This window comes from Anabrus simplex, chromosome 8 (genome assembly GCF_040414725.1).
Source record: "Anabrus simplex isolate iqAnaSimp1 chromosome 8, ASM4041472v1, whole genome shotgun sequence".
NCBI classification, from domain to species: Eukaryota; Metazoa; Arthropoda; class Insecta; order Orthoptera; family Tettigoniidae; genus Anabrus; species Anabrus simplex.
This window is the reverse complement of record NC_090272.1, coordinates 233,378,107-233,394,559: the sequence shown is the minus strand read 5'-3', so window position 1 is coordinate 233,394,559 and position 16,453 is coordinate 233,378,107. Positions and strand designations below refer to the sequence as shown.

General features: G+C 40.7%; 1 protein-coding gene across 3 annotated transcripts in view; it reads right to left on the bottom strand.

The window, feature by feature from the left end:
• Nucleotides 1-16,453, bottom strand: part of Dora (Dorado) — a 641,834-nt gene that overhangs the window by 168,439 nt on the left and 456,942 nt on the right. For all 3 annotated transcript variants that reach the window (XM_067152778.2, XM_067152780.2, XM_067152779.2), the window contains exons 4-5: nucleotides 13,797-13,970; nucleotides 9,539-9,675 (exon numbers count right to left, since the gene is read on the bottom strand). In XM_067152778.2, the coding sequence (XP_067008879.2) occupies nucleotides 9,539-9,675; nucleotides 13,797-13,970 (311 nt within the window). The remainder of the gene's footprint in view (nucleotides 1-9,538; nucleotides 9,676-13,796; nucleotides 13,971-16,453) is intronic.

The window sequence follows — 16,453 nt, the reverse complement described above, 5'->3', positions numbered from 1 at the left end:
CCTCGATTTGCAACTAGTGTTGTGACCTCATTTAGTTCTATACCTCTTATCTTTAAATCGTTAGAAACAGAGTCTAACCATCGTCGTCTTGGTCTCCCTCTACTTCTCTTACCCTCCATAACAGAGTTCATTATTCTCCTAGGTAACCTATCCTCCTCCATTCGCCTCACACGACCCCACCACCGAAGCCGGTTTATGCGTACAGCTTCATCCATCGAGTTCATTCCTAAATTAGCCTTCATCTCCTCATTCCGAGTACCCTCCTGCCATTGTTCCCATCTGTTTGTACCACCAATCATTCTTGCTATTTTCATGTCTGTTACTTCTAACTTATGAATAAGATATCCTGAGTCCACCCAGCTTTCGCTCCCGTAAAGCAAAGTTGGTCTGAAAACAGACCGATGTAAAGATAGTTTCGTCTGGGAGCTAAATTCCTTCTTACAGAATACTGCTGATCGCAACTGCGAGCTCACTGCATTAGCTTTACTACACCTTGATTCAATCTCACTTACTATATTACCATCCTGGGAGAACACACAACCTAAATACTTGAAATTATCGACCTGTTCTAGCTTTGTATCACCAATCTGACATTCAATTCTGTTGAATTTCTTACCTACTGACATCAATTTTGTCTTCGGGAGGCTAATTTTCATACCATACTCATCGCACCTATTTTCAAGTTCCAAGATATTAGACTGCAGGCTTTCGGCACAGTCTGCCATTAAGACCAAGAGTAGCGTTACAAAAATGTTGTGAAGTTTGGGCTGGGAAGACTTGGGAGAAAGGAGACGAGCTGCTCGACTAAATGGTATGTGGAAATTCTAAGTTCCCATGGAGGGAATTAGATATTTTTCCACCAATAGAGCATGAGCATGAGCATGCTAATTCCCTCTAATTCCCTCCATGGGAACTTAGAATTCCCATTTGGAATTGCTAGGCGGGCATTAATTCCATTGTGGAGTTTTGTCTCCCGTATGCAGTTATCAGACTGTGCCTCTTAAATAGGCTTCTGATAGGTTCGCCTGCATGCACCCCAGCGTTAGTGGGTGGGGTCTGACACATCCCACTCTGACGAGTCTGGTGTCGGACCTAAGACGAAACGCTGGTTAATAGAGCAAACGCCTGAAAAGCCAACATCTAAATGGTATGTTCTGAGCTGTCAGTGGAGAGATGGCGTGGGAGGACATCAGTAGACGAATAAGTTTGGATGGTGTCTTTACAAGTAGGAAAGATCACAATGTGAAGATAAAGTTGGAATTCAAGAGGACAAATTGGGGCAAATATTCGTTTATAGGAAGGGGAGTTAGGGATTGGAATAACTTACCAAGGGAGATGTTCAATAAATTTCCAATTTCTTTGTAATCATTTAAGAAAAGGCTAGGAAAACAACAGATAGGGAATCTGCCACCTGGGCGACTGCCCTAAATGCAGATCAGTAGTGATTGATTGATTGATTGATTGATTGATTGATTGATTGATTGATTGATTGATTGATTGATTGATTGATTGATTGATTGATTTCTGCTTGACTGGTAGAAGCTGCAAGTCTGTATTACATTCTGGTATTCTGGTTCCTATACAGTTTTTCTCGTTTGATTTCTGTTATGTTTCTTTTATCATTTGTTTCTTACCTTAGATGTTGCATGTAACCTCTATCACTACTGGTAGCCATGTGACTAGAAAAGCAATAATTAATAAAACTGGACGAAAACAGAGATCTCGCCAATGAAACTTGCTTTTAGGTCCTCTTTACTGTAATTGGGACCGTTTCTTTTATTGGAATGTAAGTGCTCAGGTAAGAAAGCTACCAGGAGCAAAATCTATATACAGTAGTTCCAGGAAACAGACTGGGAGCATGGACAGAGTACATATATAAGAAAAACATGGGTGCACTTTCGGCTGCAGCCTTTGCCAGCAGAGTATAGAATAATGATGGTTATTGTTGGCAAGTAGACGCTGTGTGAGGTGACAGGAGTTGGGGAGGTGGTGGGGGTGGGGACAACAGACAAGAGAATGGAGAGGGAAAAAAAAGCATTTATCTAATGTTCAGGCTAGGTGCTTCACTGGACCCAAGCACCGGTTGATGTCCCACTTTGGAATCTCTAAGGCGAGAGAATGGGAAGCAGGGGGTAAATGTTTGAGGACTTTAACTGTGAAACATTCATCAAACATGGTTGAATGGTGCCTGGTGTGAATGGGGACAGAAAGATCTAAGTTGGGAAGCTTTACAGGTATTGCAGTGGCAGCATATATATTTAGCTAATGTATTGCTAGTTAACATGTTGAGGTTGAAAGCCGTATGGGCTGTATCATTTATGCAGAGAATGAAGCCCACAGGGCACATGTTCTCTGGTTTATATCATTATTATTACAAAACATACTATGTGCATTAATCAGCTGCCTCTGTGAATCAGTGGTAGAGTGTCGGCCTCCGGATCCCAAGATAGCAGGTTCAAACCCGGCAGAGGTGGTCGGATTTTTGAAGGGCGGAAAAAAGGCCATTCGACACTCCCTGCCATACGATGTTGGCATGTAAAAGATCTCTGGTGATACATTTGGTGTTTACTCGACAAAATTAAATAAATCTCAGCCATACACGCCCAAGAGAGTTTCGGTTCACTCGGTCTGCCATCGAGTAGGCCTAGAGTAAAACGGAATGTCGAAATTGACGAGCAGACAGCCAGATGGCATCAAATGAAAATGTCTGTACACGGTAGCTGCGGCCATATTATTATTATTATTATTATTATTATTATTATTATTATTATTATTGTTCCGGGGTTTATCGTGGACCGCAGAGGTGAAAGAAGGTGCCGGGATGAATGGGTCTAACTACAACGTCAAGAAAAGAATTTAAAACTTAAACGGAAAGTTATATTTTCTTAAATTCAACCTTAGCAAATTTTCGTAACAATGAAACGTCAAGTACAATGACAAAGTTTAGACAAGACAAGAAAATCCAAAATTTAGTGACTGTTTAAAAATCTGGGCTTCAAGCCGCTTGCTTAACAATTCTTGAACTCCTAGCTCAAATTTATAAAAGAGCACAAATTTACTCAAGGGCAGAAATCCCTCAAAACATGGAGCACTTGCTCCGAACTTACAATATCAAGCCTCCCAGAGGCACTTTAACAACACCTGAAAACAGCTGACGTGCTGTCAGTTTTCCAAGCCTATTCAAGGCAATATCAGAAAATTACAATCACTCACCATCAAGGCACAAAATTTGAAACAGGGGTATCTAGTACCCAACCTATTGGGCCTTTGCGGAAAAGAACAGGTGAAGAAAATGGCCTGAAACACAAATTGAATGGAGGCGTGTACTTGCAATTCTAGATATGAATTCTTAAAACCTAAAGGGCACTAGGCCGATGAAAGAGGGGCTATTCCCAAACTATGGAGGTGACTCGTATAAGAATAAATTAAGACATTGCGGAAAGGAAGAAAGCCAGTTACAAAATGTAGTCACCTCAAACTAATATGAAGGGGAGCTTGAGAGGGTACATCACTCACTATTCCCGATTTACAGTTAAAGATTTTATCAAGTTTTTACATTAGCCGGCAGAAAGTTACATTTTTAGGAAAACTGGGTACACAGTTAATGATTCGGACCTTTCCCTCAGGTTAAACTGCGGAGCTAGCAAGAACTAAAGATGTTATGTAGCCATTACCTTGTCGGTGTACTGCTGCCTGATGAAAGAGGCGCCGCCCGCCTCCTGCTTTGAGACACACACTAGGTCAGATGACGATCAATTGGCCAAGAGACGTGACAATCCGCAGTTTATAAACCCTCGGGGAAAGTTTGAGACCATTCAAGATTAAACTAGCCACACCCTCTCATTTTATTGGTTAATTTTAAAGTTACACTCAAAAATCGAAGAAGACTGTGATTGGTAGAAAATTAATTACAGAAATTAGGGATTGGCTGGATTCAAAACTGGCGGAAAGAAAAGATAAATATTGCCAACCCAAAAATAAATGAACATCAATTAGTAAAAAAACTTATGAATACAAAACAACTTTACATCAAAAGTTCTTTCACTTCGCACCAGGGTGCATGATCATAGTTTTTTGGTAGTGACATCTATGGAAGAATGTTCAAACTTCTTGATGAATGGAAAACAAAAGTAGAAATTCACACAGTTCAGGAAACTTCACAATAACAAAATTATATCAGATTTTAATGGTGACATCTTCAGAGTAAAGTTATAACTTGTTGTATTATTGGTTTCACATTTGATAGATAGAGGAGTTCTTTTAGGCGCTCATTTGAACGCATGGCATCGAGGTGTACCTCTCGGTATTATTATTATTATTTTTATTATTATTATTATTATTATTATTATTATTATTATTCCTTCGTTATGCCCATTCATAGAGCGCGTTTGAACTTGATAGTTGGTTTGATGGTTTGTGCCTTCTTATCCTCCCAAAATCTCTTCATGAATGCACTGTGTTGCATCTTGCGTTCTGTCAACCACTTCCTACCAGTTGTCTTTTTTGGTTTCTCCCTAAATTTATGATTAGCTACTTTGGTTCTAAAAGCTCCACGATTTTCCATGATGTCGTCTGTAATATTTATTTCTTGGAGGTCCACCTTAGTTTCTTCTAGCCATTTTATTTTGACCTTCTTTGAGTTGATTACTTTGAATAATCTTTTAGTTAGTCTGTCGCTGTTCATTCTGTAGATATGGCCATAGAAATTAAGGCGCCTTTTCCGTACAGCATCAGTAAACCTGTCGGTGAAGGAGTAGAGGTCCGCTGTTTTCCTCTTAATCCACATTCCATTTTCTCTCGTAGGACCACAAATTTTCCTGAGAATTTTCCGCTCCTGCTTTTCAATTTCTGTAATTTTAGAGTGACCACCTAAGCATATGGTTTCTGAGGCATATAAAGCTTCGGGCAATACAACTGTCTTGTAGTGTCGTAATTTTGCATTACGCGATATGACTCTTTTGTTGTAGTAATTCCACGTCAGTCTGTATGCCTTATGTAGTTTGGTGTTTCTTTCTACATTGGCACTACTGTCTAATCCTGATGGTAGTATAATTTCTCCAAGGTATTTGAAGGAGGGCACCTGTGAAATTGTGCCGTTTTCCATCTCTAGCGGAGTTCTTTTGCTATTTTGACGTAGATTTTCCATGTACTTGGTTTTCTCGTAGGATATCTGGAGGCCTGCCTTTGATGCTATATTGTGTAGTCTCTGTATGGCATACCTTGTTTCATCCTTGGTCTTAGTAATGATTGCGAGATCATCAGCAAATGCTAAACATTTCACATTGACCTTGCTTCCCAAATTTCCGATGTTCACACCCTTGATATCCTTTTCCCACTCTCTAATAACTTTGTCTAGAACTAAGTTAAACAGAATAGGAGAGATGCTGTCACCTTGACGAACGCCCGTACATATTTCAAAAGGCTCAGAGATTTCTCCAAGGAATTTCACTTTAGAGGTCGTACTTGTGAGGGTCTGCTGGATAAGTGCTCTGGTCTTCTTGTCCACTCTGAGTTCTTCTAGGGTATCAAATACTGTCTGTCTGTCCACAGAGTCATACGCCTTCTTAAAATCCACAAAGGTGACTATCGTGCTGGCACTTCGGCGAATCCTTAATATCGTCTTCAAGTTCCATATTTGTTCTGCACATGATCGACCTTTCCTGAAACCCGCTTGGTACTCGCCAATCAGTTGATCTGTCTGTTTTTCTAACCGGTTCAAGAGAGCTTTGGAAAGGATTTTGTATGCGATTGGCAGTAGAGATATGCCTCTATAGTTGTTTGGATCTGCCTTGTCACCTTTCTTGTGCAATGGGTGTATTAATGCACACTTCCAATCCTGTGGAATCATTTCCGTTTCCCATATTTCTACTAGGATTGCATGAATTTTGCTTACAAGATCATCTCCAAGTTTACACATCTCCGCAGTGATGCCGTCCTCTCCAGGAGCTTTATTATTTTTAAGCGATCGTATAATCTCTGCTGTTTCCTGTATTGTCGGTGGCTGTGAATCGGGGTTGGGCATGGGCTTTTCAAAGTTCAGTCTTTCCTTTGGAGGATCACAATTGAGGAGGTCTCGGAAGTAGTCAGCTAGAATAGTGCAGTTCTCTTTGGTGTTCGTTTCTAATGTTCCATTTGCTCGACGGAAACATAAAGATGGTGGTTGATAGCTAGATAAATTCTCACGGAAGGTCTTGTAGAAATTCCTGGAGTTGTTTCTAAGGAAATCTTGTTCGATTTCCATGAGTCTATTTTTGTCATAGGCTCGTTTCTCCCTGCGGATTATTTTTGAGGAGATTTTCTGAACTTTTAGGAAGGTCTCCCATCTCTTAGTTGTTTGATGTCCATTCCACTGATTCCATGCTTTCATCCGTTCATCAATTAGCACTGCAGTATAAGATTTGCTTCTTTAAAATATATACTGTATATATGGCAACAAACTACAGCTCTACATATCATATTCTTCCTTTCAAATCGTATAAGAGCTGTGTCGACTCGACAGCAGTGTCTACCTAATGGCGGCCGCGTGCAAACATAGTCTGAGCAACAGTGATTTATTGGAGGTGTTATGTGGCGATTCAGGATCAGATATTGATGACAGTGATACTAATTATTATGAAGATGTATCTCTTGTACAAACAATTCTGAGCAGCATAAAGTATCAAATATACCTACAAATTTCATTCCACTATTTCCATGGTAAGGGATCTATCAATTGTATAACAACTTTTACAGATATGAAGTAAAAAGTATGAACTCAAATATAGTGAAATAAAAAATTATCTAAGTTCAAAACTAGTATTTAATTTTAAAATCCAAAATTAGTGAGAAATGGCCAGTCTGGAGGATTCAAATGTATGAAAGTGAGCAAGACATCTATGTCTGTATGGAAGCTGGTAGATAACAGTCATGGCAACCTTGTGTGGGGTGCTTGGTGTCTTACTGGAATCTCTCTCTTTCAGATACTGGAGTGCAGTGGTGGCTGGTGGTTTAAAAGTTCAGTGGTGCACAATTTTTACCAATGATATAATATGATTACAGGCTAATTTTCAAATCTAGATACATCAACAATACTTTTTTATTATTAAAAATAAAACAAACATTTTACATTTCTATTTTCAGGAATATTACTATAACGCATTAACATTTTTTCATTTAAAAACTCTTTTACCATACTGAAATGAAACACTTTGAGGTAGCCTAATTCCGGTATTGAAAAAATATCCTTTTGTAAAGTATCTGGTTTCGAAATTAAACGTCGCGTGGGCCTTCCCATTCATTTCACCTCGGATTGTTCCTCGGCAGTCCATTGCGGAAACGGCCTAGACATTAAAGACTGCACCGAATTCATGATCTGGCAAAATACCACTAACTGATAAAAATGCACAATAATAAAAACACACATGCTGACACGAATGTTTACACAATGAAATCCATAATCTACTTAGCTTGTACGCACATAACAAAGCTCATGACTATATTGAAAGAAATGGCGGTTTTTATTATCAAATTTAGACATTAGTTATATATCCAGCCACGGCCGACTTGATGCATCGCTCTAGCCAGGACGAATAGCTCCAGCTAGCTCCTTACCGAGCGCAGCGAGGGATCCAACCGGCCGTGATCCAGCAGATGAACTTCCATCCGGTGTCGCTAGATGACACTCCTGTTCTATAACAGAATCTCACATTGAGCAGCAACGGTCTCTAGCGACTTCGCTAGTAGTTGGTTGCGTAGGAGCACGGGCGATTTGATGCGTCGCTCTAGGTAGCTCCTTAGCGCAGCGAGGGATCCAGTCGGCCGTGGTAGGAGGAGCCAGGTTGATAAACCTCCATTTAAGCAATGTATAAGAAGCCACGCCTATCTTTTCCTCTCCCCGCGCACCCCTCTAGCAGCCAAAAAGCATACTTCTAGCAGCCCCGCGCACCCCTCGAGCAGCCCAAGTTTCATCCTACCTCAGGTTGACTTCCCGCTGCAAACTTTTCGGCTCGTGCAGTGAACATCTTGTAGTCTCCTGTAGTCAATATTTGCTCTTTCAAGCTCTTGAAAGGTTTGTCTTGCTGAATGAAAATACAGTAGTTGAGTAATCCAAATGATAAAACTTTACCTAAAATAAACATAAAAATGTAATGGGGGTAGCGCAAACCTACAACCTTATGGAGAAACCGCCCCTGCTGGAGTGCCATGTGGTCAGCGGTATTGCTTGGCTCTCTTGATGGGTCTGGACAGCTCCTCATGTGGTCTCACACGGCTGAGTGAACCCTGTCCCAACGCTTAGTCCAGAGGGATTTAGTCTCTCTGTTTTACTTTGTGCCCATTCTCACATACAATCCAGAAACATGTACGCTGAAAGAGATGGCTTCACCATCTGAGACAGTAGCGGAGGGAACTGGGAGTCTATACTGCAGGGGGTTCAACGATGACAATTAATTCTGTTTTCCAGTTTTACTGTACCTTTGCCTAATCTGTCATTCTTCACGAATATTTATTTCTCAAGAATTTTGTGGAGTGCTCTGCTTACCTTGCAAATGTACATAGTTTTGAAATTTTCCATTTGTCTTACTGGGCAAGAGTCCTTATGAATTTTAGGTAGCACTCCCAGGATAAGTAGTTTTGGATTAATTTAACTAGTATATTTTTTTGCATTGGAAAAAATATATCCCTTTTTTTTTGTTCAGTGATTTTGTTAATATATTCAGATTTATCCAGTAACACAGTTATTGGTGTTTGTTACTATTATACTATTGTTTCTGGTTTTCTGTGTAATAGACATGAGCGTGGATACATGATTTTTCTTATTTGCTTTTCGCTGTTTTTTTGCATTGTATTGTCTTGCAAGCTGCTTTAATCACGTTTCCTTACGTCTCATTCCGGATCAGGTAACACCTCACATTCTGTTTGTGTGCTGCTCTCCGGCCTTCTGAAGAACTACTGTGAACATTAAGGTATTGCCCATTGGTCTAGTTAAATGCATTCTCCACACCATCGCTACATAACTAGTGTGTCCTAAATCTACTCTAATTGTTTGTCATACTGATTACCTGCTCTTCCTCAGCCATATTTATCCCATACCTCCAACAAAAGCTTAATGAACAAGTTCCACCAAAAAACCTATCTGTTCTTCGAATCAAATATTGCCAAGTCGTTTTCTTCACACCTACTCAGTTCATGGCTTTAACTGACCCACTTCACCTGCATTCTTCTATAACACCACATTTCAAAGTCCTGTGGTTTTCTTCCTATCTGCAGCACTTATTGTTCATGTTTCACTCCCACACAGTAAAACATTCCAGATGAATACTTTCAAAAACACAATGTAAAAAGCATTTAATTTATAATGACCATTCTGTATGGAGCCTACGAACGATGACCTACTTTTGATAGCAACTCTTTCACAACAGAATCCTACAATTAAAGGGGTGAAAAACTTATGCACAAATGTATATCTCAATACACTCAAGAAAAACTGCTGTCAAATGTAGACTTCATTTTCAGATGTCCAATCTTCAAGGCATTTCTAGTAAGAACATTCTTCACTTACCTGAACACAATAGGTGCTGGAACACAAAATTTTATGAGTATCTTCTTAATATTGTCATGGAGAGTCTTCTCATCCAAATACCAAGATGTCTGATCATTGGCTGAAGCTCCTGCAGTTGGGTCTGGGGCACCACATACCTACAATATCAATAAGCTATAGTAAACCTGAAGAGCAAAATTTATCAATATATTGTCATTATGTGACAATGTTAAGGGAATAAATACTAACCCCCAGCACATTCATCACTTAGAATGAAAATATATTGTTATAGTTTATAAAATACTGAACCTTAAGATGACAGAACCCTGCTGGTCAGAGTTCTAAGCTGAAATACTATCACATAGCACTTTTCCTAGGCACAAAGACCAATATACTATAAATTCAGTTTTTTTTTTTAATGTTTAAGCAAATAAGAATAGTGAAAAGGATATACCAATGTAAGTTAAGACATTTCATGAATGGCAAAAAAAGAATAACAATGTTATTTGCTTTATGTCCCGCTAACTACTTCTACGGTTTTCAGGGACGTTGAGGTGCCGGAATTTAGTCCCACAGGAGTTCTTTTATGTGCCAGTAAATCTACAGACACGAGGCTGACGTATTTGAGCACCTTGAAATACCACCAGAATGAGCCAGGATTGAACCTGCCAGGTTGGGGTTAGAAGGCCAGCGCCTCAACCGTCTGAGCCACTCAGCCCGGCAGGAAAAAATAAAACTTACTTCTGCAGAATTCTAATATTACAACTAGCAAAAGCCCAGGAGAAAATTTCTCTGGTTGTATAATATATCTAGCCTGCTTGAGAAAAAATGTTTAGATCATAGAATGTTCTCAATTAGAGGGTTTCACATCACCACTGAGACGCTGAGGCCCCTGCGAGATCACCTGCTGAAACTGCAACAAGCACAGCCCTCTGCAGAGGAACTGTCGTGTGGGATCAGCCCCTGATCAGGGAAATAATTAAGGGCCGACAAGGCGAGGGATTCATCAGCGCTGTTACTAACATCCCCTTGCTTCACATTAGATGTGGTCGCTGAGCGGAGCAATGACAGCTAGATTGCTGATGGGTGGCTTGGAGACGGATTATTTCCGATGCTGGGAAACGCCTTGAGGTGGGAGAGCTCACGGAGCTAAAGGAACTAATCAACGAGTTCTGGGACATCTACACTGTTCCTGTAGGCGACTATAAAAGGACGGGCAGGGTGTGCCATCGCATCAACACCGGGGATGCTATCCCAATGCGGTAACCACCCCAGAGAGTAACCCTGGCAAAGAAGGCAGAAATCAACCAGATACTAGATGACATGAAGGAGCAGTGGAGTCATCGAGGAGTCAAAATAGCCCGTGGTCATCACCAGTGATGCTGGACAAGAAGAATTGTAAGCTGTATGTCTACGTCAATTTCCGAAAGTTGAATGACACCACAAATAAGGACTGCTTACCATTACCCTGAATGTATGACATCCTGGACACATCTGGTTTTCAACTTTGGTCTATATGGCTGGGTATTGGCAGGTGGCACTTTATCTGCTCTGCCAACTAAGGGATTCCCAGAATCCAGTGCCGGGAATCGCTACCTACACCTGGCCATGGATTACTTTGAGAAGTGGCCAGAGGTCTAAGGTATCCCTAACCAAGAGGCATCGACAGTTGCTGATGCCTTAATGGAAAAACTTCTTCCGCTGCTTCAGTGTACCAAGGGAACTCCACAGCGACCAGGGCAGGAACTTTGAATCAAGACTGATGCAGGAAGTTCTGCAACGTCTTGGTGTTCGGAAGAACCCTCAGCTGGACGGCATGATAGAGAGCATTACATGTTATAAACCTCATTTTAGGTCCGTATTGAAAATTTTAAAGTTCAACAATAATAAAGGTGTTTTAATTTGTTCCACCTATTCAATATTTATATTTTCACTTATAGTGGTTACATAAATAGATTCTTAGTTACATGGGACATGTTTCGCCCTCAATTAAGGGCATCTTCAGCCTAAACACAATCATCAACAATACAACTAAATTAAAAGTGGAAGTTAAAAGTTTAGTCAGTTATTAAAATTCGGAACATAAAAATGTGAAAAGTGATACAATATATAAAGATGCTAATGGAAAACTGTCTTATGATTAAACCATAATCTTGTCGGAGACTAAAACTTCTATTAAAATTCTAATTAAAAACAGTTCATGTAAAATATTAGTGGAAAACCAAAGTGGTAATAATATAAAGCCAACGACATGAGGGCGTGAACACAAGCATAAACTGAATACAATCTTTCCAAGGCCGCTGATGAAATTCGTCAGCTAGTGAGACAGAAGCATCTGTTGAAAAATTGTAAGTGGCCCTTAGCACCGGTAGGTAATAAAAATAACTGAAACCATGCCAGAAAATGTCAGTAGATTTTTATTACCTACTGGTACTAAGGGCCACTTACAATTTTTCAACAGATGCTTCTGTTTCACTTGCTGACGAATTTCATCAGCGGCCTTGGAAAGATTGTATTCATGACAATCAAGTTTATGCTTGTGTTCACGCCCTCATGTCGTTTTTAATTAGAATTTTAATAGAAGAAGTTTTAGTCACCAACAAGATTATGGTTTAATCATAAGACAGTTTTCCATTGGCATCTTTATATATTGAATCACTATTCACATTTTTATGTTCCGAATTTTAATAACTGACTAAACTTTTAACTTCCACTTTTAATTTAGTTGTATTGTTGATGATTGTGTTTAGGCTGAAGATGCCCTTAATTGAGGGCGAAACATGTCCCATGTAACTAAGAATCTATTTATGTAACCACTATAAGTGAAAATATAAGTACTGAATAGGTGGAACAAATTAAAACACCCTTATTTATTGTTGATGATAGAGAGCTTCGTAAAGACCACTGATGAGCACCTCAGAAAGATGGTTTTGGTGCACCAAAGAGACTGGGATGAGAGGATTTCACTCTGCATGATGGCCTTTTAAGCGTCCACCCACGAGACGATGGACATGACACATGTCAACATGGTATTTGGGAGGGACCTACGACTGCCATGCAATCTCATAATTGGATCAGCACTGGATCAGAAGCAGCCAGCGATGGAATACATGTGGTAATTAGTGGACTGGCTCAACGAGATTCACAACTACTCCCAACATCATCCTAGGGTAGCCAGCGATAGAATGAAAGCCTGCTATGACATGGTAGCAAACACTGTGGCCTTCCAGAAAGGCGACCAGGTTTGGTTGTACTATCCTGCGCAGACAAAAGAGAAATCATTGAAGCTTCACTCGCTATGGAAAGGTCAAGACACTGTCATCACCAGGATCAACGACAACATCTACGGGAACTGGCGGCCACTCCAATGGTGGAAGATGGTTGTCCATTTGAATCACCCAGCACCATATTAAGGAAAAAGAAGTGTGATGGGGACTACCATTTTAATGTAAGACCTTAGCTTGGACCGGCTGCAAGTAAAGTCACCGAGTTCAGGCCCTGACCTCTTGCCGGTGCAGCAACCAGTCACAGAAGAGCCATGTGTGCAAGGCCAACGCCTCTTCTGTCACCACTATTGTCGGTGCTCCGTCGTCTCATCATAGGACCCCCTGATGGCACGAGATGAGCTCAGAGATTTGTGGTTCCAGAGAATTCCAGGGGCTTCTAGTCCCATGAAGTATCTGGAAGGGCTGGCCGGACTGGACAAGCTGGAGACTGTTCAGTTTGGGCCAAGGTGTGCTATTTATTCTGTCAAAGAGATGGTGCTGGGAAGTGAGTGTACAGCTGTGGAGCAATGGATCAGCAAGCGGACAATGCAGGCAAAGTGCTGTCTGTAATGACATATAGAGAACAGTGCACAAAGACCGCCATGAGTTTGCAGGCTGTGCACCATGTACAGATTTGAAAGACTGTGTTGCGCATGCGCAAACTGTGAAATGTGCGGCTGCTATAGTCGTACAGTGAGATTAACTGCGAACTGCCCTAGGGTCCAAGTGACAGTTGCTGAACTGTGTGTAGGGCAAGTGTTTTAGCTTGTACGTGTCAGGCTGAATAAATAGTGAGAAGTGCCTGTCTAGTTGGTAAACAATTCATATTTCACCAAACTCTACCAGTTGTGTGTTTATTTACCATCCCCTCATTCGGCATTCATTCATTGAGTGTACCACATTCAAAAATTCAGGATCAGCAAACAAATACTTCTGAAGACAGAACCAAATGCACATAATGATTACATCAAATTATGCGGAATATGATAATATAAAAACTAAAAATCACTCACCGAATTGATTGCCGAGGGCTGGGAAGAAAGCAACTCATCGAGCAAACGTTGAGCTGTCGGCAGGATCTGTTGGGGAAGTTCACTGATAAGGTACTGAGCAAACTTTTGGAGTTGCTCCCGATGAAGCCGTGACAGAGATTCACTCACAGGAGCACGCAGGCACACCTGTGTAGGCTGTACAAACAATTTCATTAAGAAAACATTCAGAATAATATAGTTAAAGGAACTATCTAGAATTTCTGTTGCCACCCAGACATCTAATTAAATTAAACATTCAATATCAATAAAGCGTCTTGTTTGGGTCTGGACTAAAAAAGTGAACACACAATACTATCAACTGATGCCAGTAAACTAGCTGGTTTCGGTTTACCCTAGCCATGCTCAGTGAGAAGTGTGTTGTACCTTACATCTTACAATCAAGATATAACTTTACGTTTAGAGTAAGTTCTTCCAACTGAATAACGTGCATGATTACATATTTGTCAACCCCTCAAGCTGTCCCTGAGATTCTGAGGCACGCAGGTGAACCATGTGACTGTTAGCGGCTTGTCATGGCTTACTTGCATCCCGGTCCTGTGTGGTGACACGTCACAGTTTCACCTTTCTTAACATCATTGCTGCTCTTGATTTTATCTCTTCCTTCAGGTATAAAAACAAAGTAATACTAAAACCAAATGTACAAAGCCTTTGAAGGTTGCCATAATGATTTCAACAGCAACTCTCCAAAGAGTAAGATATCTGCTCTTGGACTTCCTCCATATGACCGACACCGACAGTTCCCTTATTTTCACCATATCATTATTAATGGGTATAGAACAACACAGTTTGTAAAATATATTCTATATAAATTTTGACATGAGCAATTTTCCTGTAAAACCAACCGTAAAAGAGACGCATCAAGTTTTATGTTTAAAGCCCCTCCTGAACGCCCCACTCTAGCTAAGATTCCACTCACCCTTATCCAAGAACTAAATACAAGTTTCATAAAAATCCACCAATCCATTCTCACATGATAATGCAACAAATGAACAAACAAATGATTAAACAAAAATTAAACTAAACCCCAAATAGGCTAATATTTATTGTCTCCATTGTAAAAACAAAGTACGGTATCAAATTAATATTCAAAAAGTACAAACAGAAAGACTCAGGGTATCGTATTTATAAACTAGAAGTAACAGACATGAAAGCAGCGAGAATGTTTGCTGGTACAAACAGTGGGCACAATGGTAGGAGGGTACTTGGAATTAAGATACGAAGGCTAAGTTAGGAATTAACTCGATGGATGAGACTGTATGCATACATGTGTCCAGTCTGTAAGCCTCTGTGATTTTACTAACCGCTGTTAAAATACTCTATTTGTAACTAACTTTGAGGCACCATTCTGTTATCTTTAAATCATCAGAAACCAAGTCTACCGGGTGAGTTGGCCGTGCGCGTAGAGGCGCGTGGCTGTGAGCTTGCATCCGGGAGATAGTAGGTTCGAATCCCACTATCGGCAGCCCTGAAGATGGTTTTCAGTGGTTTCCCATTTTCACACCAGGCAAATGCTGGGGCTGTACCTTAATTAAGGCCACGGCCGCTTCCTTCACATCTCCTAGGCCTTTCCTATCCCATCGTCGCCATAAGACCTATCTGTGTCGGTGCGATGTAAAGCCCTAGGAAAAAAAAAAAAAAAAAAAAACAACCAAGTCTAACCACTGTCATCATGGTATTCCTCTACTTCTCTTACCCTCCATGACCGAGTCCATCATTCTCCTAGGTAACCTATCCTCCATTCACTTCAGATGACCCCACCACCAAAGCCGGTTCATACGCACAGCCTCATCGATTGAGTTAATTCCTAACCTATCCTTTATCTCTACATTCCGAGTACCCTCCTCCTACTGTTTCCACCTGTTTGTACCAGCGAACATTCTCACTACTTTCATGACTGTTATTTCTAACTTATGATTACGATATCCTGAGTCCACCCAGCTTTCACTCCTGTACAGCAAAGTTGGGCTAAAAACAGAACACTGTAAAGATAGTTTCGTTTGGGAGCTGACTTCTTTTATACAGAACACTGTTGATCGCAACTGCGAACTCACTGCAGCAGCTTTGCTGCACCTTGATTTAATCTCACTTACTATACTACCATCCTGGCAGAACACACAACCTAAATACTTGAAAGTATCTACCTGTTCCAGTCCTGTTCTCTTAGGTTTCTTACCTACTAACATCACTATAGTCTTGGAAAATCTTATTTCCATATCATACTCACTGCTCTTATTTTCAAGTTCCAAGATATTCGACTGCGATTTAAAGTGTTACTCAAGGGCTGAATAGGAGGATATACACTAGTGTCCAAAAGTTAAGCAAACGTTACGAGTAAGCAGGGCAACAGGAAATAGACCACAAATGCACCTACCAAACTTACGAGTTCGCTCTGCTTTGACTAGCGGCGTAACCGCAAGGTAAACACAACCAGTGCCTGCGTCCCATATTCCCTCAGTCATGTTTGCCCTGTTATAGTCTGCGGTTTGTAGCCTTATGGTGAACGTGACAACATAATCGCACAATGACGCCATTTGGACCCCGTTTAGCAGGGTAGAATGCTCGGCTGCCTGGAAGTAGGCCAGACAAAGACCAAAGTCGCCATATCCTTGAATGAGCCA